This window comes from Syngnathoides biaculeatus, chromosome 9 (assembly GCF_019802595.1).
Source record: "Syngnathoides biaculeatus isolate LvHL_M chromosome 9, ASM1980259v1, whole genome shotgun sequence".
Lineage (NCBI taxonomy): Eukaryota > Metazoa > Chordata > Actinopteri > Syngnathiformes > Syngnathidae > Syngnathoides > Syngnathoides biaculeatus.
This window is the reverse complement of record NC_084648.1, coordinates 12,881,486-12,909,165: the sequence shown is the minus strand read 5'-3', so window position 1 is coordinate 12,909,165 and position 27,680 is coordinate 12,881,486. Positions and strand designations below refer to the sequence as shown.

General features: G+C 39.6%; 1 protein-coding gene across 4 annotated transcripts in view; it reads left to right on the top strand.

The window, feature by feature from the left end:
* Window positions 1–27,680, top strand: part of lrba (LPS-responsive vesicle trafficking, beach and anchor containing) — a 222,475-nt gene that overhangs the window by 38,476 nt on the left and 156,319 nt on the right. For 2 of the 4 annotated variants that reach the window (XM_061828986.1, XM_061828984.1), the window contains exons 22-31: window positions 5,148–6,176; window positions 6,828–7,012; window positions 7,572–7,725; window positions 8,614–8,794; window positions 11,379–11,482; window positions 11,878–11,985; window positions 14,180–14,321; window positions 15,064–15,415; window positions 24,747–24,901; window positions 27,508–27,592. In XM_061828986.1, the coding sequence (XP_061684970.1) occupies window positions 5,148–6,176; window positions 6,828–7,012; window positions 7,572–7,725; window positions 8,614–8,794; window positions 11,379–11,482; window positions 11,878–11,985; window positions 14,180–14,321; window positions 15,064–15,415; window positions 24,747–24,901; window positions 27,508–27,592 (2,495 nt within the window). Of the gene's footprint in view, window positions 1–1,093; window positions 1,347–5,147; window positions 6,177–6,827; window positions 7,013–7,571; window positions 7,726–8,613; window positions 8,795–11,378; window positions 11,483–11,877; window positions 11,986–14,179; window positions 14,322–15,063; window positions 15,416–24,746; window positions 24,902–27,507; window positions 27,593–27,680 lie in introns of those variants that run through there. The other 2 variants (XM_061828987.1, XM_061828985.1) reach the window with 2 other exon arrangements.

The window sequence follows — 27,680 nt, the reverse complement described above, 5'->3', positions numbered from 1 at the left end:
TTGCACAGTGTGGGTGCAGGTAGTGTTTGTAACCTGTAGGGGGCACAGGCATGCTGTGTGGCTCCAAAGTGCCTCCGGACCAAAATCAATGATTGAATGCATGCACTAGTGGCTCTTGTCGTTCATCTATATAACTTGAATTATTATTAAGCAGTATAATTCAATGACTTTAAAACACATCAGTATATTTTTCATTTGTAATTTTCATTTTTTTAAGTATTTAAAAAATTGCACGGGGCATTTTTTCCAATTTATAAATTTATTACTTTAAATGTACATTTTTAATGAGTTTTAATTATAACCTTTGTTACATTCATGTTTTTCTATTATTGTAATTAAATGCCAAACATTTTTGTTTTATAGATTTAAAGGTTATGTTCAACCAAGACCAAATTAAATTTAAAACAAGTATTTTTTTTATTACATATTATAAGTAGCTGTTTGTTTTCAAATTTAACAAAATAATTTCATACAATTGACATGTTTAATTGTCTATGTAAAAATGTATTATTATCATTGTATCTCACTATTGATCAGGTGAAGGAATGATTCCACTACTTTCCAGTGAGCTGTGTTGTGTCCCCAGTGGAATTCACAACATTTATTCTTACAATGCATTATTCACTGAGAAATGAAGTAACCCTGTCAGCGGTGTTCAAATTTCAGGAAAACCTTGATTCAGAAGGTCAATCATTTTAATATTTTAATTTTTTTTTTTGCCCGTAACACATTCATAAAGCCTAATGTAATATTATATTTTGTGTAATCTTATTAAAAGCAACAAGGCAACAACAACATAAAGCCTATAAAAACAAAAACCCTTTGTGTGGCGATTGTCAGACTCTCCACTACGCACGCACGCACACGCACACACACACACACACACACAGCCATACAAGTGCTCTGATTCGCCACAAAAGGTACATGTATGTGCTATAAAAAGCTAAAGAAACTCAATTGCAATTTTATTTTCCCGTTTGATAGATTTCCTGCCACCTTTGTAGCGCTGAAGCTGTTTGTCACTGTTGCTCTCTCCTCCCACTGCTGCAGGGCTCTGTGCCTTCATGTGAATGTGTGAGTGAGTGCGTGTGTGTGTGTGTGTGTGTGTCTTTGAAAACGAGTCGCCAGGCGCACGTTCTCGCCTTTTCCCTCTCGAGGAAGCCCTTCTCCTATCCAAACCCATTGAATATTCATCGGAGTGGCACGGGACCCGTTGGAAGAGCCAAGCCTCATAAATACTAGCAATCCTCATGAGAGCATAGACTCATTCGGAAATATGTTCCCACTTCATGATTTAGTTTCTGTGGCGTCAAACACGGTAAAAATTGAAGACGACGTATCACGAGGTGTGTTTACCACGAGCCTCTTTTGTTCTGGTACTGTAAAACCCTGCATATTTGCAGTTCACCGGTTTGGGTTTGTCTGTTTGCTTTTATTGTCCTTATCCGCTGTTATTTAGTTAAAAAAAATAATCACCTTTTGGTGTTTCGGGAATATTTGTGTACTTCTGATTGATTGCTTGAAAACTGTATTTCGAGCAATTGAGAAAAAGAACAACAAAACAAATATCAGGTTAAATCGTACATATTTTTGAAAAGGTGTAGGAAGTAAAAATGTTTGGTCATAGCCCTAGCTCTACTTCCAGACAATCCTAATCACTATTACTTTAAATGTAGATCTATATAATATTACACAAATGTAATAATAAATTAAATAATCCTTATTCCTATATACAATAAAACAACGATACATATTATATATGTAACTATCAGCAGTGTCTTGGATATTGAGAAATGAAAAAAAAAACAAAAAAACTAACTTGCCACGAGATGGTGGCATACCTCTGTATAATAGGAAAGTAGTCATTAGTGTTAAAGAAGTACAATCTTTGTGTGTCAGGAAGGAGCTAAGCTTAGCTTGAATTGTTACCAGACGTTCGAGAGGGTCTTCACTGTGTATGTGTTTTTGCTCAACTCAATTTCTTGTTTTTGTTGTGTGTGTGATGAGCAAATTCTTGCGCCCCAATCTTCTTGGGAAACGGTCGGGCCATCAATTATGTTAAACCTGTGAGTTATTTTATAAGAAATCCTTGCGTGTGGTCAACACTGAGTTGGGATAAACAGTGTGTTCTGTGATTGTGACGTGTAATCGAAAACTTGGCAAAATGGACACACACTATTAATAGTTGTGCTAAATTTGAGACATTTTCACCCTTTGCGAATCAAACTCACCAAAACCACAATTATTGCATTTCTCCTGATTGATTGTCCTGTCTTGTGGGACAAGTTAAGAGGAGTTTTTTTTTTTGCCTCCCCAATGAGCTTGGAAAATGGTCAGGGCAGATGATCATATATTGGGCTGGACCACAGACTTCCTGATTTCTGATGTGAAATAAAAATATAGCCAGCAAAGGGGGATACACACCTCCCAAGTATCAGGCCAAATTGCAGAATTTTTTTACCCTTGCGATTGAAGTAAGCAAAATTCATATCAAATCTTGCTGAAAGATTATCCTGTAGTGTGGGGTATGCAAAGAGTGAAAATAAAAACAAAAAAATGTGAAAAATATCTGCAGCTCCATTCTGAAAGGAGAGTATCCAGGGGTCCACACTAATGCAGATTATTATTTTTTTAATAATTCCAATTGAAGAGCTCTTCTGAAGTGATTACATGTGACTTGATTCTATTCTCTGTTGGATTAATGTGCAGTAAATGCAATTGGAAGATTTGTGTGACATGCGCACGTTGACCTAACCGTCACATTATTTATCAAGATGGGGGTCCGCCCTCTCTGTCGCACAGTACTTGGGATTGTTTTCAGTCTTAAGAAAACTGTTTGATTAAAACAGATAAAGTTACAAGTTCATAATGTAAAACGAGATATCTGTCCCGTATGAGCTCTGGTTGGAAGCTGCCATATTTACATGCGTTAATGATGTTTTTGTGCATTTTTTTGTGCATTTTGTCAAGACAGAGCATTCATAGACGGTGCAATTTGGCAAAAGCAACATTCCACCCCTGTGAAACCGAACAAAATCCCATTCCATTTTGGCCTTTTCATTCCAATTGAAGTGTTTATATGGATCTTCTAAAACAATTGTAATCGAAATAGAAGCCCATGTAACCCCAATCGCCCTCTCTTCGAACGGAACCAAACCAAACAGCTTAGCTGAAATGCATCCCTGACTTCCGCTGTCGACACATTTTACTGAACACATTACATTGTATCATAATGACATCCTGAATTAAATTGTTTTGATTTGACAATGTATTCAATGCTGCCTGGACCATCTACCGTACTGTACCAGTCCGTACTGTACCATACAATACTTTTCCATACCAAACCGGATTGCACTCCTGAGTGAAAGGAACCACGATGCTCATCGGAAGTGAGGCACAGTGTCTGTCAATGTTATTGCATTGTGTCCCACCATGTAGCCCGAGTCTCCTCTTTATCTTGTTAGAACAGCTGCATTGAATTTTTGTTTTTGTTTTTTGCAGTTACCCTAAAATTTAAGTGCGAAAATAGATCACCCCAACCCCATTCGAGTACAATGTCTTGCCACATCATTTCCACAGCACCGGGAATCCAGCCATTTAATTGTGAAAACCGCTTTACGTCCAATTAAGGCCAAACTAATAGCGCGGTGGCTCTAAAAATCGAGAGAAAACTACAGAGTGGTGGGGGCTGAACCACAACTCCTGCTGTACTCGAGAGGAAGCTATGGATTACCAGTCACTGATTTGCATTGCAGAAGATTAATGAGCAGCCGTGTCGCAGGCTAATTTAGAACAATAACGCCTAATTAATTACAAACAATCAGCTTCGCTTTCTTCAAAGCTATGCTTTCTTCACATTCTATTACTCACCTTTCTTTATTCCTCTGGTTCCGGTTTTATTCATTTTCTTAGCCCTTCACCCCTCTCTTATTCCCTGCTGTTCAAATGGCCTCTGGTTTAAAAAAAAAAAAGTGCAAAGTGGGTTTAGTTTCACTGAGAACTCCCCCTTCCACCACCATCTTTGACTTTCTGTCCTGCAGCCCCAATGATTAATGCGTGTTCTTGAATTAGGCGTGGGAGGATTTGCCAATGCTGGCCGGACATGCACCCGCGCTGTGCTAATAGAATCTGCCACTAATCCATGACTGCCTACAAGTGCAGCTTCTTCCCAAAATTCCACCGGCCGACATTGTGGTTATGGACAAACAGTCTGGTCCATCCAGCGCTCTCTGATGCTAGCCGGACTGATTGGGGTTAATAGGTCTTTAATAATTGCCAGTAAGAAAGGGGAAAATGTTGCATCAGAGCAGGATTTCGTGGCGTTAAGGCACAGTTACCCCAAGCTGGTGTGATAATGACCCTCACCCTCCGAAGTGGAAATGATAGTTACCTCTGTACTCAGAACATTTTAGGAAATATATGCATTTTGGATTTACTTTGAAGTGTTGTGCCGCAATCTTGTCTCATTTTATCTTAACTTATTGTTTCGTAATCAAATCGTTTGGCATTGTTTTGCATCATTATTATCGTATCACATTGTTCAGTTTGTCTTCCTATGGCTTTTTGTAAACAGTCTTACAGTAGTCATCCCATAAAAAAAAACATTAGATGACACAACAAGAAAACAATATAGAAGAATCTGGTAAAGACAGGAAAGATTATACCGTGCGGTATGATCAAGTAGGTTACAATATGGTATGACGTGTATTTTGATTTATGATTTTTTTTGTGATACTACATGCTATGATGGAACATGATACAATATGATATGAAAGATGGAGAGACTAAATAATCCTCTGAGAGATGTTAAGGATGCAATATTTTATGATTTGAGTAGTATGCAATGTGACATCAATCTCAATTTTTATACTAAAATATACTATACTAAATAAACTGAAAACAAGCATTTTCCACTAAGCAGTGCGGTTTGGTTTGATCTGTATGATTCAATACAGTGCAACATAGGACATGATGCAATCTGATGTGGGAATTGATACAAAATGATAATTTAACTTTATTAACGCAAATATTCCAATGGAAGATTAGGTTTCATTTCCACTAGGCAGTGAAGTTTAGTCTGCTTTGATGCGATACGATATGACGTGATGTAACCAAAAATTCGGTGCGATGCATTTCTGTTTTTGCAGGTCGCCTTCGAGCAGCACAAGGAGCACCTGTCCCACATGTTCCGCCAGTACCAACGGCAGGAATCTGCCGGGTCTCTCTCCACCATCAGAACCATTTCCGGAATCGGCCAGAGCTCTGAGACCTCAGACTGCACCAATGGGCCCCCTTCTACTGTCATCGAGCTCACGGTGGATGAAACCCTCGCTGAGACGTCTGTTCTGCTGAAGTCCTCCATCACTGTGTCACAAGAGGTGGTCGAGGATGAGCAGAGATCGGCTCAGGAGGCTTCTCAAAAAGCTGCTGGGATTCCAACCAAAAACCTAGAAGAACAGTGTGAAAAAACAACCCAGCAGGAATCAATTGAGACTGAGAAGGCTGATAATTTACCGGAGCCACCTAAGAATGAAGCTCCTGTAACAGTTGAGGGAGAAGTTGCTAAAGACAAAGACTCTACAAGTGAAGGAGCTGCCAAAGAGGACGGCGACCATATGTCTCCCGAGTTGGCGGGTGATCTTGATAACAGCTTGCCGGGTGGTGACTCAGTCTTCAACGAGGATTTGGTGGACGCGTCCTCTGTCAGCGACCTCGTTGACGACACCCAAGAGGAGTCGTCGTACACCTCTGCTGCAACTGAAGAGGATGCGATAGAAAAAAACAGAGACCATGACGTGAACCAGGAAGTATGTGAGATGCAGGAAGTCGCTTTAGAAGAAAACAATGAAGAAAATGGAGATAAACTGGTATCTGAGCGTATGGAAACCACAGCAGCTGAAACCCCTGAACAAAATGTGATAGACCCACCAAAAGAGGAACCCACAACACTAGACCAGCAGCCCTCAGCGTCCTCTACAGACCAGCAGACTCTGGAAGGGTCAGACCCGATCTCACCAAGTCAAGAGACAGCCACCAGCGGGGAAGAATCCTCTACTGGTGCCCCAGGTAGAAGCGCCACTGGCCAGAAGACGAAAGAGATCAAAATAGCCCGACTGGATGTGGCTAATGTAGCTTTAGATACGGAGAGGCTGGAAATGAAGGAGGCACCCTCAACAGTATGTATCTTTTTCATCAAGTTTTAATTAATGCAGACATATTAAACCTTTCACAATTTAAAAACTACTGTAAATTAAATCTTGTACCCTGTCGTACAGCGGATACCCATAAATATTTTATAGTATTTTCGGAGGTAGAGGCAGCACTTCACAAAGTAACCAAATTATTTTTTTTATTAAATAATAGGGCATTTCGACTTAGTGAGAGCTCCTCAGTGTTGGGATTGTGGCTTTTATTAGGGTATTCTCTTTCCCATTGAAAGTGTGTAGCAACAAATCTCCAAGGCTGATCTTCACAACTCTGTGTACAAATTAAAACTGAACGGTGGTTACCCAAAGGCACCAATGGACAATTTAACAATATCTCATTCCCAGTAAATGACGTACACATACAAATTGCATTGTATTTTCACTGGTGGAGGCAGCACTTCACCCGGCCGCCGAATCATAGTTTGTCATCAAGGGTAGTAGATTTGTGTATAGTTGCATGCAGTTACCTAACACAAAAACCCCCCACTTCCACATGGATGTGGACTCAGCCTGGAGAAAGTTAGTGCAGGCCAGGGTTATCCGCTCACTTACTTATATACAAACAAAAAGTCAGGCTTTAAAAACAGTATACCTCATATAATGTCATTGTGGTGTCTACAGGCGATAAGCCAAACTGTGACGACAGCAGCCGGTGCGGCTTCCTCCGCCCAGTCCAAAGAGAGCGGAACCTCGGTACCGCGGTCCACCATGTTTCGCATCCCCGAATTCCGCTGGTCCCACATGCATCAGCGCCTCCTGACAGACTTGCTCTTTGCCATCGAGACGGACGTTCAAGCGTGGAGGAGGTAGGCCAGTCTTCTTCCCTTAATTTAAAAAAACAAAACAAAAAAACAAAAAAACCCCACCAAAACAAAAAAAAAAAAAAGCACGATATTGAACATGATAGTTTGCGACTTCATGCTGCTTTAGCCCTTTCAGTTTTGAATACAATGCTCTGACATTATATGGCCTCCAAACCATTATCTGAAGATGGAACACAGGCTTGAAACTCATCCCTTGTCTCAAACCCTTTAAAAAAACTTGTAACTCTAACTGGAAAAACTAAACTTTGACAGTAAATGAAACCCAGGCTCAAACCCTAATTTGAACCACTAACTCTTGTCTGAAATTAGAACTGAGTCTTGAAACCCTAATCGTTGTTTGAACGGAATCCAGGTTTTAAACCCTGTCTTGAAACACCTAATTTGAAACCCAAACCTTTGTTTGAGTGTGAAACTCAGGGTTGAAACACTAATTTAGAATCTTAAACCTTGTCTGATAATTTGTAGTCTTCTTGAATCCTATTTTGAGATCCTCACTCTCTTGTCTGAAGCTGGAATTTGGTGTATATTTCTGTCTCTTCAGCCACTCCACCAAGACGGTCCTGGACTTCGTGAATAGCAGTGACAACGTGGTTTTTGTGCACAATAGTGTGCACCTCATCTCGCAGGTGGTGGACAACCTGGTTATGGCATGTGGCGGCATCCTCCCGCTGCTCTCTGCTGCCACCTCCTCCTCTGTAAGACACACACAGGAAGTTATCCATCCGTATTGACCTTTTGCCAATCGTGTTAGCCGCTTCCTTAACATGGTTAGCTTGGTTATTTATTATTTTTTTTGTCTCGTCTGACGACCTCTCCTTTATGGGATGCTGTGTTTCTTTGTGAGCCAGGGAAACAGATTTATTATTTCTAACTACATTTGCAACAACTGCAAAATAAAAATACAGATGAGTGCCTTTTCTGCTTGCACTATTAAGTACCTCTCCTCAAAAAAGACGTTTTCAGGAAGTAGGACCGTTGGTCGAACTTGACTATTGAAATTAAACATCACCTAAAATATGCTAAGGTAAATTGTGTAACTGTATTCCTAGCTTTTGATTCATGTAGTCAATATTTGTTGATTTAAATCAAATTGCATGTAATGTCACCAATCTAATTTAATTTAATTACCTTTATTTTTACTTACCATTCATGTATTTTGCATTAAATTTAATTACTTTATATGCATAACGCATTTAAGTTCTATGGTGGCAAATATACTTTTGTACTTATTTTTAATTTGAATTAACCCAAATGTTAACAATTTCATCTAATCCATTTTGATTGATTTAGCTACAATTTGAGGAAAGTTTTATTTAAATAGATTTGATCAGTAAATTCAGTTCAAAACTTTACATGTATCAAAGAATTGGCCACAAATTTCTCTTGTAATTTGGAATGTATTTTTTCATAATCTAGCAGTTATTAAGTATCAAATTTACTCATTTAAATTACATTTTTTTTCCATGACAGCAGAGATTTAGTGCCTTGAATTACAATGAATACTATACTACGGTCATTTTAGTTTGTAAACACATGGGATTACCTACCATTTTAATATCTGTGGTGTCTGTTTATGCCTCCAGCATGAGCTCGAGAACATCGAGCCTTCTCAGGGCCTGACGCTTGACGCCTCCGTGGCCTTCCTGCAGCGCCTCGTCAACCTCATGGACATTCTAGTCTTTGCCAGCTCGCTCAGCTTCGCCGAGATCGAGGCCGAGAAAAACATGTCGTCTGGTGGCATCCTGCGACAGTGCCTCCGCCTTGGTAACGTCACCTCCTCATAATCTTTTTTTTCTATTTAAAAAATTGCTTTTGTGTGTTTTCTCTCTGCTTTCTTTCCCTTATCTTGTTATTATAACCCCCACCGCATGGCAGTGGTCGTAAAATGGTTGCTTTCCTGATCTAGTGATTTAGCCATATAAAGGCCTCTGTTGTGCTACTACGCATGCTGCACTGTGGAAAGTGAAGCCCCCCGGCAATTTTCATACCTTTTTATTCCAGGCTGTTAAAAATGCTATAGCAGCATGCACATTAATTCGAAATCCTTACCCCAACGATTTGAGAAAATGCTCTTAATTCCAAGGGTATTTTCTGGTTTCTTTTAAACAAATATCCTGATTGCTATTTAGCATGCAATTATTGTGGTGGACGTTTATCTTCAGTGTTAATCACTAAACAAAAGACAAGAATTAGTCCATATTGTAACTAACACAACAGCGGATATTGCCGACAAATAAACTTTCCTGTTGGCCAGCCCTAATTGTTGTGATGTATTGATATGAAGAAGTCTTTATTTTACTAAGATACGACGTTCCCCGCAGCCCGTGAGCCTGACCGCTTAGCCATCAGCGGCTGGGCGTTTTAGGATATGGGGGGTGGAAACTGAACCATTCACACACACCAGAAAGAATCCTCTCACTTTAACTTTTGTCAGGAAGGGCTTTTGATTTTTGACACAGGCAATTTTGATTCTCCAGCGTGGTGAACGTGGGCAATATTCACTTCACATTCTGTTTCAACCAGCCATTGACGAGGTGGCAAACGGCAGCACAAATCCCGTTAAAGGTTAATGAAACCACAACGTTTATGCAAGTTTAGTTAGCCCGTCTGTTGTGTTTTGCACTTTGTAACAGAACAAAACAAGTAGACCTTTGTAAGCTTGTGATGTAGTTTTTTCCATTTTTTTATTTACTTAGTAATCTTTGACTGGGAATCACCTTTAAGATTTGTTCAGTTGAGGCTTATCTGCCAAACTGCTGCTTGTTGTTAATTTTACTGCATCTCTATCTGTTGCTCGATTTTAAATTTTTTAGCAGGCAAGTCAAAGCGAGAAATCGGCTGAGCAATGGCTTGTATCTCGAATGTCTTGCCTTCTAATATGAGATAAGATTTAATGTAGTTAGTAAGGTCGTGGAGGATACAATAATCAAAGCTTCTCAAATGCAAAGTTGTATTTAAAAAAGAAACCAGCTGCACAGCACTCATGCAGTTCCAGTGTTAGAAAATCAGTTGCTGCATTTATGAAATGAATATTTGATGAGGTATGTGCTCCCCGTTGCAGCCACCTAATCTGATTTGGGGAGAGTGTAACAAGGTTTTAGCGTCTACCAGCCCTCCTTCCCTCCCCTCCCTCTTCTTTTTACAAATGGCCGTATGAGAGAGTGGTCCTAATGGAAAAAGCCAGGCCATTTCCAGACGGAATTATTCCCTCCTTCACTTTCCAAATGGCGGAGATTCGTCAGTTGTCAAGTAGCAGAAGCACTGAGTGGGGGTTGTGGATTACAATAGATGACATTAGATTACAAGTGTGCCACATGTGAAGTGAAGTTGCATCCAGGGTAAGATGTTATTTGCCACAACGGAGGGGAAAGGGTCTCGGTGCAGACTCAGCACACCGATGCACACGGACACACACACACGGGGGGGACACACACACACGGTCACACACACAAAGTAGTTTGATACAAGAGTGCACCTTGCACTATATGACCTTGGAGCAGACACACTGAACCAGGCTGACAACGGCAACAAATTGTCACATATACACCGCTGCACCCATACGTGTTCTTTTCTCCCTCTTTGCTGATACTGCTTATTCTTGTACCATTATTTCATTTGCTCCTTCTTCTCTGACCCGTTCACTCTGTATCCAGCACATTCTCTGACTTCATTGTGAAGCCTAATTCTTCTTTGTAACTCAGATTTAGCGCACACACATTTTTTTTTTTAAGTTTTAAATTTAAAAACAGAAAGAGGAAAATTAGCATACTACAGTACGATGCTTTCTAAACTCATACAGCAATAACATAATTAAACATGATATAAAGATTACAAAGAGTTCTGCATCATGATTTCATGCTTAGTTTTATTGTAGTGCTCCTTCTGGTGTGTGCACTTCGGCTACCAGGAAGCGGATAAATATGTACATATGTATATACACAAAGAGCTGCAGTAATACTCCTTTTTCACAGAGGATAAAGAATACATGCTGATTATGTCTGCACCTGTTGCTACCGTTAGTGTTCAAATGTAAGCTTTTTAAAGGTTTATTCCGTAACTACCATGCTACTGATGCTAGTTCTACTAGCTTGTATGATGTTTTACACAGTGTGATAGCATAAAGTTAACGGACATTTATAAGAAAACGTTATCTGGGTTTGTTAAATATGTCACATAAAATTAGAATTTGGTTTGGTTTTCTTGTAAAGCTCAACTGGGACTTGTAGTAAACTGCTTGACTAGAGCTCTTGGTCCCCCCCATAACCCAGGCTGTAACACCAATGTTGAAGCCTTATCCCTCATTTGGTTGTTCATTCCATTATTTTCATCATTGCTCCTCTCCTTGTAGTGTGTGCGATGGCGGTGAGAAACTGCCTGGAGTGTCAGCAGGCTCATTTGAAGCTCAACAAAGAAGCCAACACAGCCATCCCTGGCAAATCTTTGTCAACACAGGCAAGTATTAGCCAGGGTACCTTCTTCTACTCTTTTTTTTTTTTTTTTTTTTTAAATCTAACCTTGTAATCATTTTTAGACCCGATTGAAGCTTTCCTCCTCCCCATTGACCACTGCCAACCAGGCATTATTGCATTAGCTCATAGCTTATTGTATTACCCCCCCCTACCTTTGTCATTGTTGTTTTGTTGATCTGATCCTGCGGCTTCCAGTAAAAATCACGCCGATTTCCCTGAACCGCTCCCGCCATGTGTGTTAAAGCTCATTCATAATGCAGCCACTCTATAGAAAAGCCATTACGTTAAGGATGCCGTCAGCCCACTGGAGGAAACCCAACCCCACCTGTATGCATTTGTCTTGTAGAACAGATCAAATGTCTCTTTTGATTGGCGCAGAGTCCTGTGGACGCGGTGACTGGCGGGATGTCTTCTGTGCGTGACTTTGAGCGACTGCTACAGGACATGGACATCAACCGCCTCAGGGCAGTCGTCTTCCGGGATATTGTGAGTTAGGAAACCACACGTACACACACACCACGTTTGACTCTGAAGATGGATTTCCATTGAGTGCTCGAGTTCCGTTAAATATGATTCAGTATGGTTTGCGTTTTCACCAGGACCCAAAACAACTGAAGGGACACTATTCCACTACTATTACAGTCAATAAAAAGCTTTAGCACCATACATCCAGGAGTGGCAACCTGAAAAAATTATCCTTACCAAAAGTGCTAAAGTTTAAAGCCTTACCCTTTCTTTAAACCCTGATCCTGATTTGAAACCCTAATTTGGAGCCTGAATCTGTCCTGGAGACCCGAGCCCTTTTTTTTTTTTTTTTTAATATCTCCTGACTTGAAACCCCGATGGAAACCCTAAACCTGACTTGAAACTCTAATTTTAAACGCTCATGGTTGTTCAAAACCCTAAACCTGACTTTAAACCCAATCTTGCAAAATTAACCCTGATTTAAAATGTCTAATTGAAAGTTTACCCTTACTTGAAACCCTCCTCTGAAAGCAAAATATGTCCTCAAATGCTCATTTGATACCCTAACCCTTGTCTGAAACCCTAAACCTGAGTTGAAACCACAACTTGAAAATTTTACCCTGACTTGAAACCCAAAACCAAAACTTTCCCCTTACATTTAACCCTCTTTTAAAATCAAAATCTGTCTTTAGACACTAATTTGAAGCCTCAATTTGGAAAATTTTACCTTGATTTCAAACCCTTCCTTTAGTTGGAAATAATCACAAGCCCTAATCTGTTTTGAAACTTAAATTTGAAGGACTGACTAGTGCTTGTTTGAAACACTAACCCACACTTATTTGATCATTCAAAGCCTTAACCAACTTGTCCATCCATCCATTTCCTGCACCGCTTTATCCTCCCTAAGGTGGTGGGTATGATGCAACCTATCCCAGCTATCTCCGGGGAAGACGCGGTGTACACTCTGAACTGGTCACTATCCAATTGCAGGGCACATGTAGAGAACCATTCGCACTCACATTCATACCTATGGGCAGTTTAAGGTCTTCAATTAACCTACCACGCATGTTTATTTTCTGGATGTGGGAGGAAACCGGGTTACCACGAGAGAACCCCTGCAGTCACTGTGGGAACATGCAAACTCCACACAGACAAGGCTGAGATTTGAATTCTGGTCCTCAGAACTGTGAGGCAAATGTGCTAACCAGTCAACCACCATTCCATTTTATATTATTTTTAAAACAAAGCTATGTATCTATATGGGTTGGGCAACTATTGTAATCTACTATATTTTGTTGAAATATGAGCTGACGTTACATCATTAATATTTTTACAGCACAATACAGTGGTCCTCAATCATTTTTATGCCACAGACTGGTTTCACAAAGATGGATTTTGATGGCCTGCATATAGTTTACAAAATATACGCGCATGCCCATTAATTACAAGGAGACTTTTCAGCACTGGGAGCGCTCAGACCGTCACACCGGTTGGTCCAATAAAGCACAGCCAAAAACTGTGTGCACTTTTTAGAACTATTTTCAAGTTGTTTGCTTGAACACACGTGTAACACACCTACATGTTGTAAAATGGGGGATTGTATGCAAAAGATTAAGCATTTATGAGTTTCACTGTTTCTATTTCATTTGTAATTTTATTGTATTTGAGGGTAGACTTGCCACCGGTCTAATTTTTGGTAAAATATTTCTACACGTTTGTAGCATCCATACAGTTGTAATCCCTGACGTCCTCGGTTACATGGTCTGGCAGTCCTAAAACACAGCGTTGTGGATTAATCGACTTCAAGCTATATCATCATTGCGAACTGATAAAGTTGACGTCAACGCCTATGCATGTAAAAGCTCGTTAACTGGTATGCTACAATTAATGAGATCTAGATGGTTGTGGTAATGCTGTAATAATAGAGCTACTCTATTAAATGTGTTACAATGCCTGAAGAAATCCATTAACTCCATATTCAGATACTTTCCAAATAATTTGAGAATCCACAGTGGGATAAAATGTGGTCATCTACATCCATGCATTTCTAATTTGTGTTGCTTTTATCCCGTTTCAAGAGAATATGATCTGAACAGACCTTTAATGCTTGGCGTAAAATTGACTTTAAAGCACTCAAGTGATAAATTTCGGAGAACACACACACACACATACGTACATGTGAATACGGATGTTGTTTAGTGTGTTTTTGTTCCAGGAGGACAGTAAGCAGGCTCAGTTCCTGGCTCTGGCTGTGGTCTACTTCATCTCTGTCCTCATGGTGTCCAAATATCGAGACATCCTGGAGCCTCACAACGACAACAAACACCCGCAGCGATCCCAGTCAATCAGGAGTTCAGGTATAGGAGGGCCACTTGAAACCCTGCAGGATCGAAACTTAAGAAACACTTACCCCTTATTTGAAACCCTGATCCAGGTTTGAAACCAACCTTTGAAACCGTAGATCTTGAACCCTGGCTGAAAATCCTGACTTGAAACCCTAACCCCAACTTTAAGTCCTAACCCAGGCTGAAAACCCTAATTTGAAACACTTAGCCTAATCGTGTTCAAATCCTCTTATGACAGTGTAGCTCTGACTTGAAACCCTAACTCTTGTTTTGAAACCTTAACTCAGGTTTGGAAGCCTACCTTTAAACGTTAACACTGACTTGAAGTTATACTTTGAAAACCTAACCGCAGCTTGAACCACTAATTTCGAACTCTATCCCTGATTTTTTGAAGGCTTAATTTGAACTCTAAACCTTCTTTGATGCCCTATACAGGCAATAAACCCATAGTTAAAATCCATACCCATGCTTGAAACTCCTATTTGAAGGCTTATCTAGTCTTCTCTTTTATAAATGACTGCTAAATAAAAATGAAAATGACCAAAACAGAGTGCGAGACAGCCCAGTTCTGGGGTGAACATCTGCGGCGCCATATTAGATATCAAATGCACCATAATAGTATAACTTGAAACCTTGACTTGGCTTTAGACCCAGGATTTGACAGCCTAATATGTGTGATATTTTTTGGTTGAATTGTCATTACTCATTTCACAACTGTGTAAGACATCTCATAGAAGGATTATGTTTTATATAGACAGCGGTGCCGGGCTGGAGACAGAGAATGGGGTCTCCCTCCGCCACTATGACTCTGGCATTGGAGACGAGCACGCCTCTATCGCAATGGCCAGTGAGGCAGAGTTCTCATCCTCTGGCAGTGCTGCTCACGGCCCAGACGCCATCTCGGAGGCCCTGTCCACACTGTCTTCCGAGGTCAGACCCACTGATACAAAGGGCAAGAACGTGAAGGACATTCTGCGTAGCCTGGTCAGCACGCCGACCAATGACATCATGGTGGACCCCGGTCTGCTGCCACCCACTTTTCTTGGCAACGTGGCGGGCGTAGGCGAGGTTCCCAGGGATTCCCTGCAGATCCGATCTTTTGACAGGTGAGTGCATTGCTTGACAACAAAACGTTCCTACAGGAAATACAATAATACATCTGAACCACTGAGAACTAGATTGGGCTCCCTCCATTTTTTTCCTTTAGTAAAAGTTACATAGTTTTATGGCTGCCACAAAATCTGAGGGATTTATGTTTTATAGTTCTTTCAGAAATTGTAGTTTTCCTCAAACCTTATTTGCAAACATCTGTCAAATACAATGCATTTTGTAATAGACGATAAACGATATTCACCTCTACTAACATGCAGGTACACTGGCACCCAAGTTGAGTTGAGTGACCTTTCACTCTGAACCTCACTCTCTGGTATGTTTTTTTTGCTTTAGGTGAAAGCCTGGTTTTGTACGGTCATGCTAAAAGCCACGACTGCATTGTCTTATGTATATATTTGCCGAAAGAAAATCCTCCTTTTTTTATTCTGGAATTTAGCAAATTTAAATAATTTTGGTAATCTAACTGACCTAAAACTGGAAAAATATTTGTCTGGATTTAGGTCTTCTTTTTATACAGTCATAGCTAAAAACTGGGGTGCCAATGTTTTTGTGCATAACTATAAGTGTGGCTATCCTGGAAGTAGTATGAGTTGTTCCAGTTTTTATGCTGATGAATCTGGGAAACTTCAGTGTGCAAGAATGAATGTCCTCCTATTTGTCAAAATTGGATCTAAACCTCATTTTAGACCAACCAGTATTTATCTGAAAACCAAGCACTTTCTCTCTTAATTTCCGCACATAACTCCAAAATGCCTTCAAACTGAGGTAAAGTCATTGTAATATTTATCGTCTGAAATATAAATGCTTAAAGCATTTTTTGGTGTGACATTTGAACATTGTACGAGTGTACAAATAAGCTCAGCCCTTTCTTACCACTCTCCTACAAGTGCACAAATGAAGTGACCACTCATTTTACAACCTTAAACAAGTGTAATAATGAGGTAAACAGGTCCTTTATTTGCAAAAAGCCCATTTCACTCTTAAATGACATTCATACATCAGGGTGACTCAGTCTTGTACAAAATGGCATTGAGCAATTCTCATTTGAATCAACCCCCCCCCCCCCGCCCCCCCCCATTTTCTGGAATTTACAAGTCTCCCTCACATTACAGTTACTATTTTTTTGGCATTTGAAATGCTCAAGATTTTGTGCTAGCCCATTCTCCTGCCAATGTGCTGGTGCAGGAAGTTAATTGGATTCTATTTTTACTGATCACCGGCGAGATTGGAAGTGGGTCATGGGGCAGTTGCACATAGTCAATCACCGTATTTATTCCAGCCTAATCCAGAGTAAAGACAGTCAATGGTTTAACTACGCTTCCTGTGTTTCATGGCGGTTGGCAAGATAAATGAATACTGTGTTCCCTGTCCAAAAATATAGGTACTGATTGGGTGAGAGGAGACCATATTGCTCTTCCTCAACTACCTGGGTGTCTGTCACATTGAAAAGTTGATTTTTTTGTGAGGATAAAATGTTCCAGAGAACCAGAATTAAATTTCAGGATCTTACATTCATCTTCACAGTTATTGGATTTCACTTCCAAACTTGTTTGATTTCAAATTGTACTTGTCAGATTGGAATTTGAATTTTGTGATGCAAATTCCGTTTTTTAATGTAAGAAATAAGATATTGAAGTTAAAATACGAATGATTCAAATTTAATCTCAGCCCATAGTCACGTTTTCACACACATGAAATGCTATTTATAACAAATATATTTATTTTTTATACTAACTAAAATCTTGTATTTAATGCACCTTATTAGAACAATGCATTTTTTTTCTTATTTTGGGCAATAGGGCGAAAGTTAGTTATTTTTCATAGAAATTATATATTTACACACACAAACTCTTGAGTGGTGTTGCCGATCGTCGAGTTAGTGTATAAGGGAAGTATCAGTGGAGTTGTACGTTAAAAGCAGACAATCCTATGCCAAGTGGTCTTAAAGTGGACATGCAGGGCTTTCACCAGTGGGCGGTGATATATGTGAAATACTGTTTTTCCACTTTGCTCCCGTGTGTTGGTGGGCGAAAAAACACTGGTTTCCCCAGGACTCCATATGGCCGTTGCTTTTCAAAGTTGACAGTTTCATACCTGACAAAAGCTCCTGACCTTGAAGACGTCTATGGGAGTACCCCTGGAGGATCTACAAGAACATTCTGTAACAGAAACCCCTTTGAACTGAGGGATCGTGACTCTCCTCCTCTATCAATACTGGTAACCCTGGAGTGGGGCGGGGAAAGGGGAAACAGTCATGTGGTGAATCCACAGACAGGCCCAGGTGATGGAAGATGGTCCTCGAGTCTGGTTTACATTTTGACTGCGAGGATGAATAAAAGACTTCTTCATGGGGTGGACTGCTGAAGTTGAGGTTCTCACATTTTGAAGAAAACACCTCCTCCCTGGAGCTAGCCAGGCAGTCAGCGAGTCTAAACCCCCCGACTATGGGAATTCCACAGCTTCTTGGTGATGATGGTGTGTCTTTATCTGAGGAATGCTTTGTCAGGTCTGCGGGTGCTCCTCATATCAGGGGGATTAGACTGTCTCCCTCCCGCTGAGCACACTTGCCCGTTTACAGGGAAGGACGTCAGGAGCGCTGGAAATCATAGACCTGCAGCCCGGGGAGCTTCCTCATGCAACACACGCGAGCTCGAGTTCACAGCCAGACACCTTTAACAGGGGCTGGAAGAGGCTTTAACATAAACACTCACGATAAGGCAGATGTACTGGAGAGGCCCCGCACTTTGTGAAAATGAATACAGTGGTACCTCGACTTAGGAGTGACCCAATTTGCGTTTTTCGAGACATGCGCCGACTGTTGGAAAGAGAGAGGGGGAAAAAAAAAAGTCTTGACTTGTGATATTAGAGGTTGGAAGCAGTCTTCACCAAAAACAGCAGCTACTGAACATTTTTTTTTGTTTAAATCACAGTTTGTGTGTCAACTGAAACAAGAATTATTTTGTATATTTAGCCAAATTGCACAACTTATGAAAGTTCAGTTAATGCTGACGCACAATGCAAATTTCAATAGATGGGGAAATTAAACTAGCAATGATGTCGCAGTAGTTTTACCCCAAAACAATTTTACCCATTAAGTAAAAGATATTTGGCCACAAACGGTGTAGGAACAGATGTAGCTTGACAAAATATTAACACTGGTAGGCATACTTTATCTTAATTGAAAAAAATGACTAATATTACAGCATCTCAATGGGTCACAATTGTGACTGTGATCTTTGTGTAATTATGTAAGTTTTATAGTAGCTCCTGTTGACTAAGGTGCATACACCAGTAGTAGGAGTAGCACGTCAGCAAGATTTAAGAATGAACTCATGATGCACAAACCTAGAGTATGTTTTTGCTTTGTATTGCAGTATGCTATTTTTTAATTAAAAAAACTATATATTTTGACAGTATTTTTCTAGGGCTTGCAGTGTTAATGGCTTTTCATTCCTTTTAATGTGGAGAGTTGATTTGAGATCTGAGTGATTTGAATTGTGAGTGTGGACTCTGTATAAAATAAATACAAATTGTCAGGTATACATTTGAAAATGGACAAACCCAAGTATTACCACCACCATGTACGTCACGCAGAATCTGTCTTACATCACACCACATAACTATTAACAATTCGTGCAAACAATGTACTGGATGAAAATAAAAACCATTCCCAGATTGAGAACTTCTATTTCACAGTAAAATATACCCTTATGATTTTGTTTTTCTTTTTTGGGAGGGAGGGGCCTTCAAGTATTCATGCAGTCTCCCACTACATATTTGTTCTAAACTTGAAAATTTCAAGTTAAGTTTTTAGACCAAATGTAACTTTTTACCACATTTGTTAAATGTATCATAATTTAGTTTCTCCAGGATGTATTCATGTTCTCTCATATCTTAGATCTCTGCTAAATAAACACATTTTAATATAATTTTTTTAAATTGCCAATTTTAATATCGTTCAACTGTTGTTTTGCAAAGATTTTAGCCAAAACCTTAGATTTACACAATATTTTAATTCATAAAATACATTTATACAATACAAAATTTGAGGGGAAAAAAAAACTTAGCTGCTCTGAACCAGGTTTATACTAAGGGCATCTTTATTTGAATTTAACAATGGCAAATCGAATTTTTGCCAATCCTTGAAGTATTGGACTACAAATAAATACAAAATGAGCAAATTGCATTTATCTGTGACCCATATATTTGAGTTTGATAAATCTGTGAAATGGATAATGAGGTATTATAGGGAATCCTTTGTATCAGGGGACATTGATGAGGTTCAACCTGAAAAGTCTTAAAAGTCCTTATGCAATCTTTTCTACAAACTTCTGTGGAATGTTCCAGTTGGGAGCATCTCATTTAGTACATAATTATTACTCCATTCTCACCAATTGTTCACATTGTGCATGAATCACATACTCTTACTGTTTATCATTTACTGCTTGGCATCAACAAGTAAACCACAAGTTCTCCTGCGACATGACAACGAGACAAGATGACATTCTACACAGACTGCCTGCCAAAACACGGCACCTCTCCTCTCATCCAGACGCTTGGATTTACGAGAGCAACATAAGGGGGAACAAGAAAATCCAGATAAAAACTGGGTGTGGGTCAGAAGGTGAAGTATTCCCCCCCACCCCCCTCCTTTTCTGATTTATTTACTAGCGCAGACCTGGTGGATTTCTCCCATCCATTTCTCAGCCGTGCCCCTGTTATGACAGGCAGTCTGCAAATATTTGCTGACACGAACCAGAACCAAACAGTGTCATTGTACAAGCTGCTGATTTAGATCAGCAGAATGTGCGAGTGTTGGACGGCGGGGATATACACGGGGCGCGCTTGTTTGCATTCCTGCCGTGCGTGTACAGAAGACTTGTGTCCAACGTGAAGTGTTGTTAATGGAGCGCTTGGAGGAAACGCAGAATGTCAGAAACAAACAGCGCTTGACTGACAGCAAGTTGAATTTCTCGCATCACCCTTCAAAATGGACGACTGTAAATGACAATTGTCACAAAACGGAGGACCGTAAGTATCACAATGTAGGCCTTTGAATCGTGCGTTTTGCAAATTGGAGGACTGTCAACACATCTCAAGATAGAGGACTGTAAAGAGAATGTCACTAAATTGAGGATTGTAAATATGTCAAATGGATAATTGTAAATAGATGTCACTAAATGAACAAGTGCAAATAGCGATTGTCGCAAAATGGATGACTTTAAAGGAGGGATGTCAGAAAAGCACTCAATATCGTAAAAATGTCAATTATAGTAAATGCACAAGTCAATAAATGATTGTCATAAAATGTAGAACCGTAAATTGATGTCACAAAATGGAGTGTAACTATTTCAAAAGAACATCTACATCTCTAGGTCATATAAAACAGAACCGTGTAAATAAATCTTGCAATTTAAAAAAGGGAACATGAATGAATATTTTGCAAAATGGTAGACTGTTTAACGAATATGATGGAAATTAAAGACTAAATAATCAATACATAGAAAAATGGAGGACTGAAAATAACTTGTAGGAAAATGGAGGACCAACAGTGTTTTCACAAAATTGACATCAAAGAGAATGCGGTCACGTTCCTAGTTTTGGCTGTGTTGGGTTGATTTTGTTTTTCGTGTGATCCATGTCTAGTGTGCTGATTTTGTCGGTTGCTTCATTGCATTTTTGAAAGTTATGTCAAGTTTGTAGTCCAGGTTTAAGTCATATTTTATCACTTTGGGTATTTTTGGTTGTTACTTTGTTGTTTTTAGAATCAAAGAATTATGAGATTCCTCTACTCCTGCCTTGTTTCCCTGCATTTGGGTCCTCCACGCCTTGCCATGCCTTCCTCGCCCTTCACTAGCACCCACCGTGACAAGTTCTCAATTTGACTGAGTATCTAGTGTTAAGTTGCTAATTAATTGGGGCATGGCATCTGAGTGTTACTATGGGGTTTAGTATATTCTTTTTTTTTTTCCCTACACCACACTTAATGACTTTGCATCCCGGCGGCTTTGAGAGGAGTGTGGTAGAAATTGTAAAAGTTTTACGCACACAACTTCACACCATTTAAAATTGCACTAATTACCGGAACACAACATTCACGGCATACGCTTATAGTAGCTTGAAGCCATTAAATAATTCACACCCACACGTGCACCTTGGGCTTCCTGCGTTGTGACTGCCTGACGACTGATTAATTGTCCGGGGCGGCCATTCATGATAAGTGTGGCTAATGACCTGCTGAATAATTCAGACTCCCTTAGAAGCACATGGAAGGTTTGACAGCAACCCAATTTGTATCACTCTTTTTTTTTTTTGCTTTTTATATAGCATGTTGGTTTAGGTAGTTGCAGCAGTCATCTTCAATTCCAGATACAGCCGTCCTGTGTTGCGGTTATCTGAAGAGGAGCAAAAGTTAGCAGATAACATGTCTGCGGCCTGCTCTCAGCTATCAAAACTGTTTGATTTCAACAATGCAATTCTGTTGCAAAATGAAGGATCATAAATAGTGGGTGAGTTCCAAAATGGAGGACTGATAGTGACAAACAGTGACAAACATGTTAGAAAACTGACTTTTGAAAATAATTCTCCTAAAATGGAGGACAGTGACTACCACAATATGCAGGAATGTAAATAACGTACTTTATATAGCTGGGGTAGTCAACCAGTCAGAGATCAAGAGCCACATTTTTTTACTGTTACTGTAAGGAACCACATCATACTGTACACAAAAACATCATTCCCTCCTCACGCACGTACCTTTTCTCAATTTATGTAAATGTCACACACCAACATAACAAAAATCCATTACTACAGAGTATCAAGACCACAGGCCAGTAATTTACAAAAAAAAAAGTGTAATCCTTCTCACACAGACAATCTATAAGTTTAATGAAGTGCACACACAAAAACATAATAAAAATAGTATTTTCTTTTAATTTTAATTTTTTAATTAGTGGGACTTTTAACATTCCTTATCTTGAACAATCTTCAAATCTGGCTTGTATTCCCTTGTTGCCACTCGAAGCAGTTCTTTCACGTGGGTGTCGGTCAAAACAGATAGATGATTTTTCAAAGTGGCCAACTTGTGACTGCAAAGTTCAGTCCCTTTCAGAGATTCCAGGTTCATGTTAGTGTAGAGTGAGCTGAAGTGTCGCTGAAGGTCTGAAGCTTTGAAATGCGATAAAGATGTCTGACACAAAAGACGTGGCTCGCTGCATTCTGTGTTCATCCACATATTTTCGTCTAACAGCATTTTGAGAGCGAATTCGACACATTTTCTCAAAGGATAGCGAGCAAACTGGGAAGCTTATTTTCCTTAAATGCACATGCCAGTTTTGTGAAAATACCGTAATAAACTCAAGCACAGGCTCAGGCAAAACGCGCACATTCATTAAAAAGCCTCAAGTTCGATTTGCTCTCCTGCCATCATCAAAGTCGCATAAAAACAGGCAAAGAGCCGCATGTGGCACAAGAGCCATGGGTTCCCCACCCCTGCTATACAGCACTGTAAATAATAAATACAGAACAGAGGACTGAAAATAGTGGATATGTTTCAAAATTGAGGATTGTAAATGACAAACGCTCCAAAATGGAGGATCATAAATAATGAACGTGGCAAAATGGAAGACTAATTAACAGCTAGGTTTCATAATGGAGGACTAGTAGATAAATTTATATTATAAATGTAGGACTGTAAATGATATGTAAAAGTTGGTCTGGAAAAGAGTCATTTTGCAAAATGTACCAAAAGGCTAAAAATGCAGGACTCTAAATAATGTAAATAAAGTAAATCCTGTAAAAAGGACAGAATAATTTCATAAAATGAACAATTTAGGACTGCAAAGTTTTTGCTATTGAGGACTGTAATTAATATGTTTCAAATTGGAAACTTGACTGGCTTGGATAAACTCATGGTATATTTTGTTAAATTGGTTAAACTTTGCTTTTTTAAACTTGTGTACCTATATGAACTACCCTCTGCGCTAACCTGGCTTGCCAGGGCTAAATAATGCTCGCATAGATCAGTGACTTCCAACATTTATAGAGCCAAGGCACATATTTTACAATTGAAAAATCCTACGGCACACCAACAAAAGTAAATGTCACCAAACATGGATTGATTAATTACTGTATGTACTTCCTGCCGTCTAATAGAAGAGGATTTTTTTTGTTCTGTCTGTTAATGTGCCGCACTGGCATAAATAGATGAATCAAGATATACATTATTTCTTGGAGTAAATGGTCTTTTTTTTTTTTCAGCAATTACATAAAATTGGATAACTTCCCATGGCATACCTGAAGAGCGCTCACGGCACACTGTTTGGGAATCACTGGCCGAGATCGTACCTTAATTGCTTCACGACTGTGTATGAGCCTTTGGTCTCTTGCCCTTCCACTGTACTTCAACATATGCATCGCATGTTTTACCGTACATGACGCACGTGTGTGTGCGTGTCTGTGTCAGCAGCTAGTGATTAGGCTCTGCTTCCCCTGTGTCAGCACTGATAAGCAGGGTCAGCCTCCCTTTGATATGGCCAGTGGTCTGTCAGAGCTCTGCTCCAGACTGACGCCTTATCTGCAGCACGCTGTTCGCCTCTCCGGCTGCCGTTTCAGCTGCACTTTCAGACTACTACCCCGCTTTACTTTCAAAACTACTCTCAAATGTAGGGATGTTTTCAGGGTGTAGCTAGTGTCGCCATTAAAAAAAAAAAAGCCAAAGAATAAACTTTAACTAGTCGGTCCCTTGATCCTCTATACTGACATCTCGCGCCAACTCAGTTTTGTGTGGTTTCTAGGATTATTTTCATCAAAACTCTAGGTTGGATTCCCAACTCTGCACGTACGGACAAAACAGAAGAAGGCAGAAGAAGAAACGACAATCTCGACTGACATCTTCCACAGACTCCAAATGTTTTTTCAATGTCGAAAGATATTTGTCACAAAAATCCTGAGCTCAAAATTATGATGATGACCATGAATCATGAAAATGTACAAACCTTTATCCCACTTGTAATTGTATATTTTTTTCCCCAGAAAGTTGGATTGAATTAAAAACAGCAAATGCGGCTTGGAAAATTGGCATAGACCGGCATTGATCCTCTGAACAGTGTTTTTTTGTGACCTCTGAAGGTTTTGTGGCTTTTGAAGACATTTTTACCAAAATATTTTAGCTGAACTCTGAAATTGGCACACATGCAAAAATAGAGATGCAAAAAGCCAAAAAACCTTCAACTGAATGTTCATTTTTGAGTTTATATCTCTGTTTGTCAACTACTGCCATGAAACATTTGTTTACAGTGATCTGAATATTGTCTTGTCGTGCAGGAGTGTTGTCCTTGCGCCCAAGAAAGCGGGTGTGACGTCTCAGGTGGCCACTGCTGCTCCCCCTGCTCCTCCTACCGTGCCCGTTGTGTCACCCGCCGCCGCTGTGGCTGTGGTCTCTTCTGGAGATACGTCACAGCCCGGCAGCTCTGGAGATGGTCAGTATTCGCATCGCACGTGGACGGAATTACTTGGCTATGCTAGAAATCAATATTTATTCAGCAATGCTACACAAACCACTGCGACACAAAATCACATAAAGCTCCAATGGCCCTTTTTCAAATTAAACTTTGGAAAATTAGATTCAGCAAATAGATGAAAAACCTTTCACTAGACCATAAGAAAATGGTAAATGCTGGGAGGGAGTTTGCCAAAATAACTAGAAGAAATATGGGTATTGTGGATGAAACTAATAAAACCACCCATGAACCAATTAAATTCAGTATATAATTTAGAACTGCTTATGAAATAATGAATGTTAAGATGGTATCTCATATTCATTATGTATTAAAAAACATTTCTGTTTAAAAAAAAATCCCTGGGTGATTAAATGTTTTTTATTATTTTTTTTAATATTTTGATTTGATTGGCTTTTTCTTTACATTTTGGTAGGAAAATATATTTCTTTTGCTTAAATTAGTTGACATTTTATTACAACTAATTGCCATATTATGGATATGAATTTTAAAAAGAATTCAATTATTAAATTTGCTTTACTTCATGTATCTGCACACAAAAAAAAACAACCTCGCTGGAAGGCATTTAGGAAGCTGACTTTTTGTTTCAAAAAAGGACATTTTAATAACAAAACAATTAGTAGTCTGGTAGTCATTGCAGCAGTCCTGAAAATTATAAAATTGGATACCAGTTCTTGTAGTAAATTGCTTTAAACATTCCATTATTAAAAATACATAAGTGTTTTTTCCTTTTATGTATTTATTTGCATTATCTTTTGGCCTGGCTTGAGTAAAAAAAAAATTCAACAAAATCATCTGAACTTTTTTTTTAAAAGTTTGTTTTAAATGGGCTATACTTCTTCTCAAGAGGATCGTGGGAGAGGATGATGGTGGGTGGGGAATCTCGGCAGAGCTGCTTAACACCACACACGCGTGCACATTCATTTCAAACCACGTCACACGTCATTGCTGAGGAGTTATTTCTCTCAGAGACTGTCCCGGCTGGAAAAACAAGCAAGAAGTGTAGTCCTCCTCTTGCTCCTCCATATTCAGCCATGCATTAGCTTATTTACGAGGTGTGGGGAGGCCCATTTAGTGGTGGATCAATCATACGTTGACTCTGTAGCGCGTGTGCTGTTCTGCCTCAATGTGCAATGATGTTGTAAGGCAGCTTTTAGACCAACAGTGAAACGGACAGAAAAGCACCCTGCTGGTCTAAATTGCTATATGATTACCTCATAAGTAGCAAAATCAAAGGTGGGTGTTAATGTGTTATATTAAGTTTAGTTTTCGTGATTTATGGGTGTCATATTTTTCCACGTTGCAGTACTGTATTGAGCAGACAAAATCCCCATTATTACGTTACTGTGCTACCGACACGTAAAACTAAGTTACGTTACAATAAATGAAATTATTATTTTGGCCTGTAGTCATATTTTTCAACTTTGGCGTCAATGGTACCCAGGACACAGACTCATCCTTCTCTTTGAAATTTTTCCACAATACAGTATTACAAAAAAATCTCTCCTACCAGAGTCGTTAATGCGTTGCTGCTGTTTTATTATTTCCGAGATCGATGGTCATGATATTTCTCATTTGTGATTGGTATTCATCATCATTCTTTTCCTCCCCCCCCCCCCCAAACCATATCGTATACTGTCCCTGTACCACTGTCACTGCACTACCAATAATAAGTCATTTTTCATTGATTCATGGTCACTATCAAATTTCTCCCTCTTACCAGATTGTACTGAACTGCCAGGACAGAGACACTTATACTTCTTCCGTTGCTACACTCGTGTTATGTCACAATACGTTCAGTTTCTGTGATTAATGGACAGCATATTTTTCCTTTTTAACATCAGAGGTAGCCAGGACAGAGTCGCGTCATCCTCTTTTGTTGTTGTATGCTCTGGCTATATCACAATAACCAGCTATACCAGCCATATGATCACCATCATCTGTTTTGTGCTGAGGTCTGATTAAAAATGTCTGGTGGCCTGGACTTCGCAGCCAGGATAGAAATGCTTCACTAAACTACCACTATATGGGCTATAAGTTCCCTTGATGTAATTTCTGGTCATCTTATTTTTTCGCTCTGCCCAAAATTATATCCTAGTACAACAAAATGCCAATTCAAAAGCAGAATACTTCTTTTTTTCATTTGGGTCTCTTTCCAAACTGTGCAACCTTATTTCTTGGCACACGACGGGGGGGAGCATGTTCCAAGCGGGTGACAGTGAAACATTACCAGGCTCTAAGTATGTAATTTAGAGGTCTCCGTCATGAAAAGCTCTGAATTCTAAATTGATAAGGAAGACGTATTGTGCCCGGAGTACATCATGCGCTATCTAAACCATAAAAATTATACTTGTACCCCCACTTGCCCTACTCCACCATAAATCGCCCCATCCCCTCTCTTCTAACATTTGAATGGAAGCCATTGTATGATTTCATAAGAGGCATGTTTCCACGCTGGTTTATGGCGTGTGTATGCTGGCTGTGTAATGTATTGCCTTGAGTATGTGTGTGTCTGTGTCAGTGTGAGTCGAGACTAATAACAGAGTTCTATGGTTTCCCCCCTGCAGCAGCCGGCCAGGTTCCAGCTAGCGCTAGCTTGCCATCTGTCCCACCGCTCTCCCCTGTGACCCAGCACACGGCCCCCAATATGAGGTGATTCATCTTATTTTTTCCACCCTTTATACACACACAAGCGTACAAAATACGCAAACTTGTGCACACACACACACATTCACGCAGA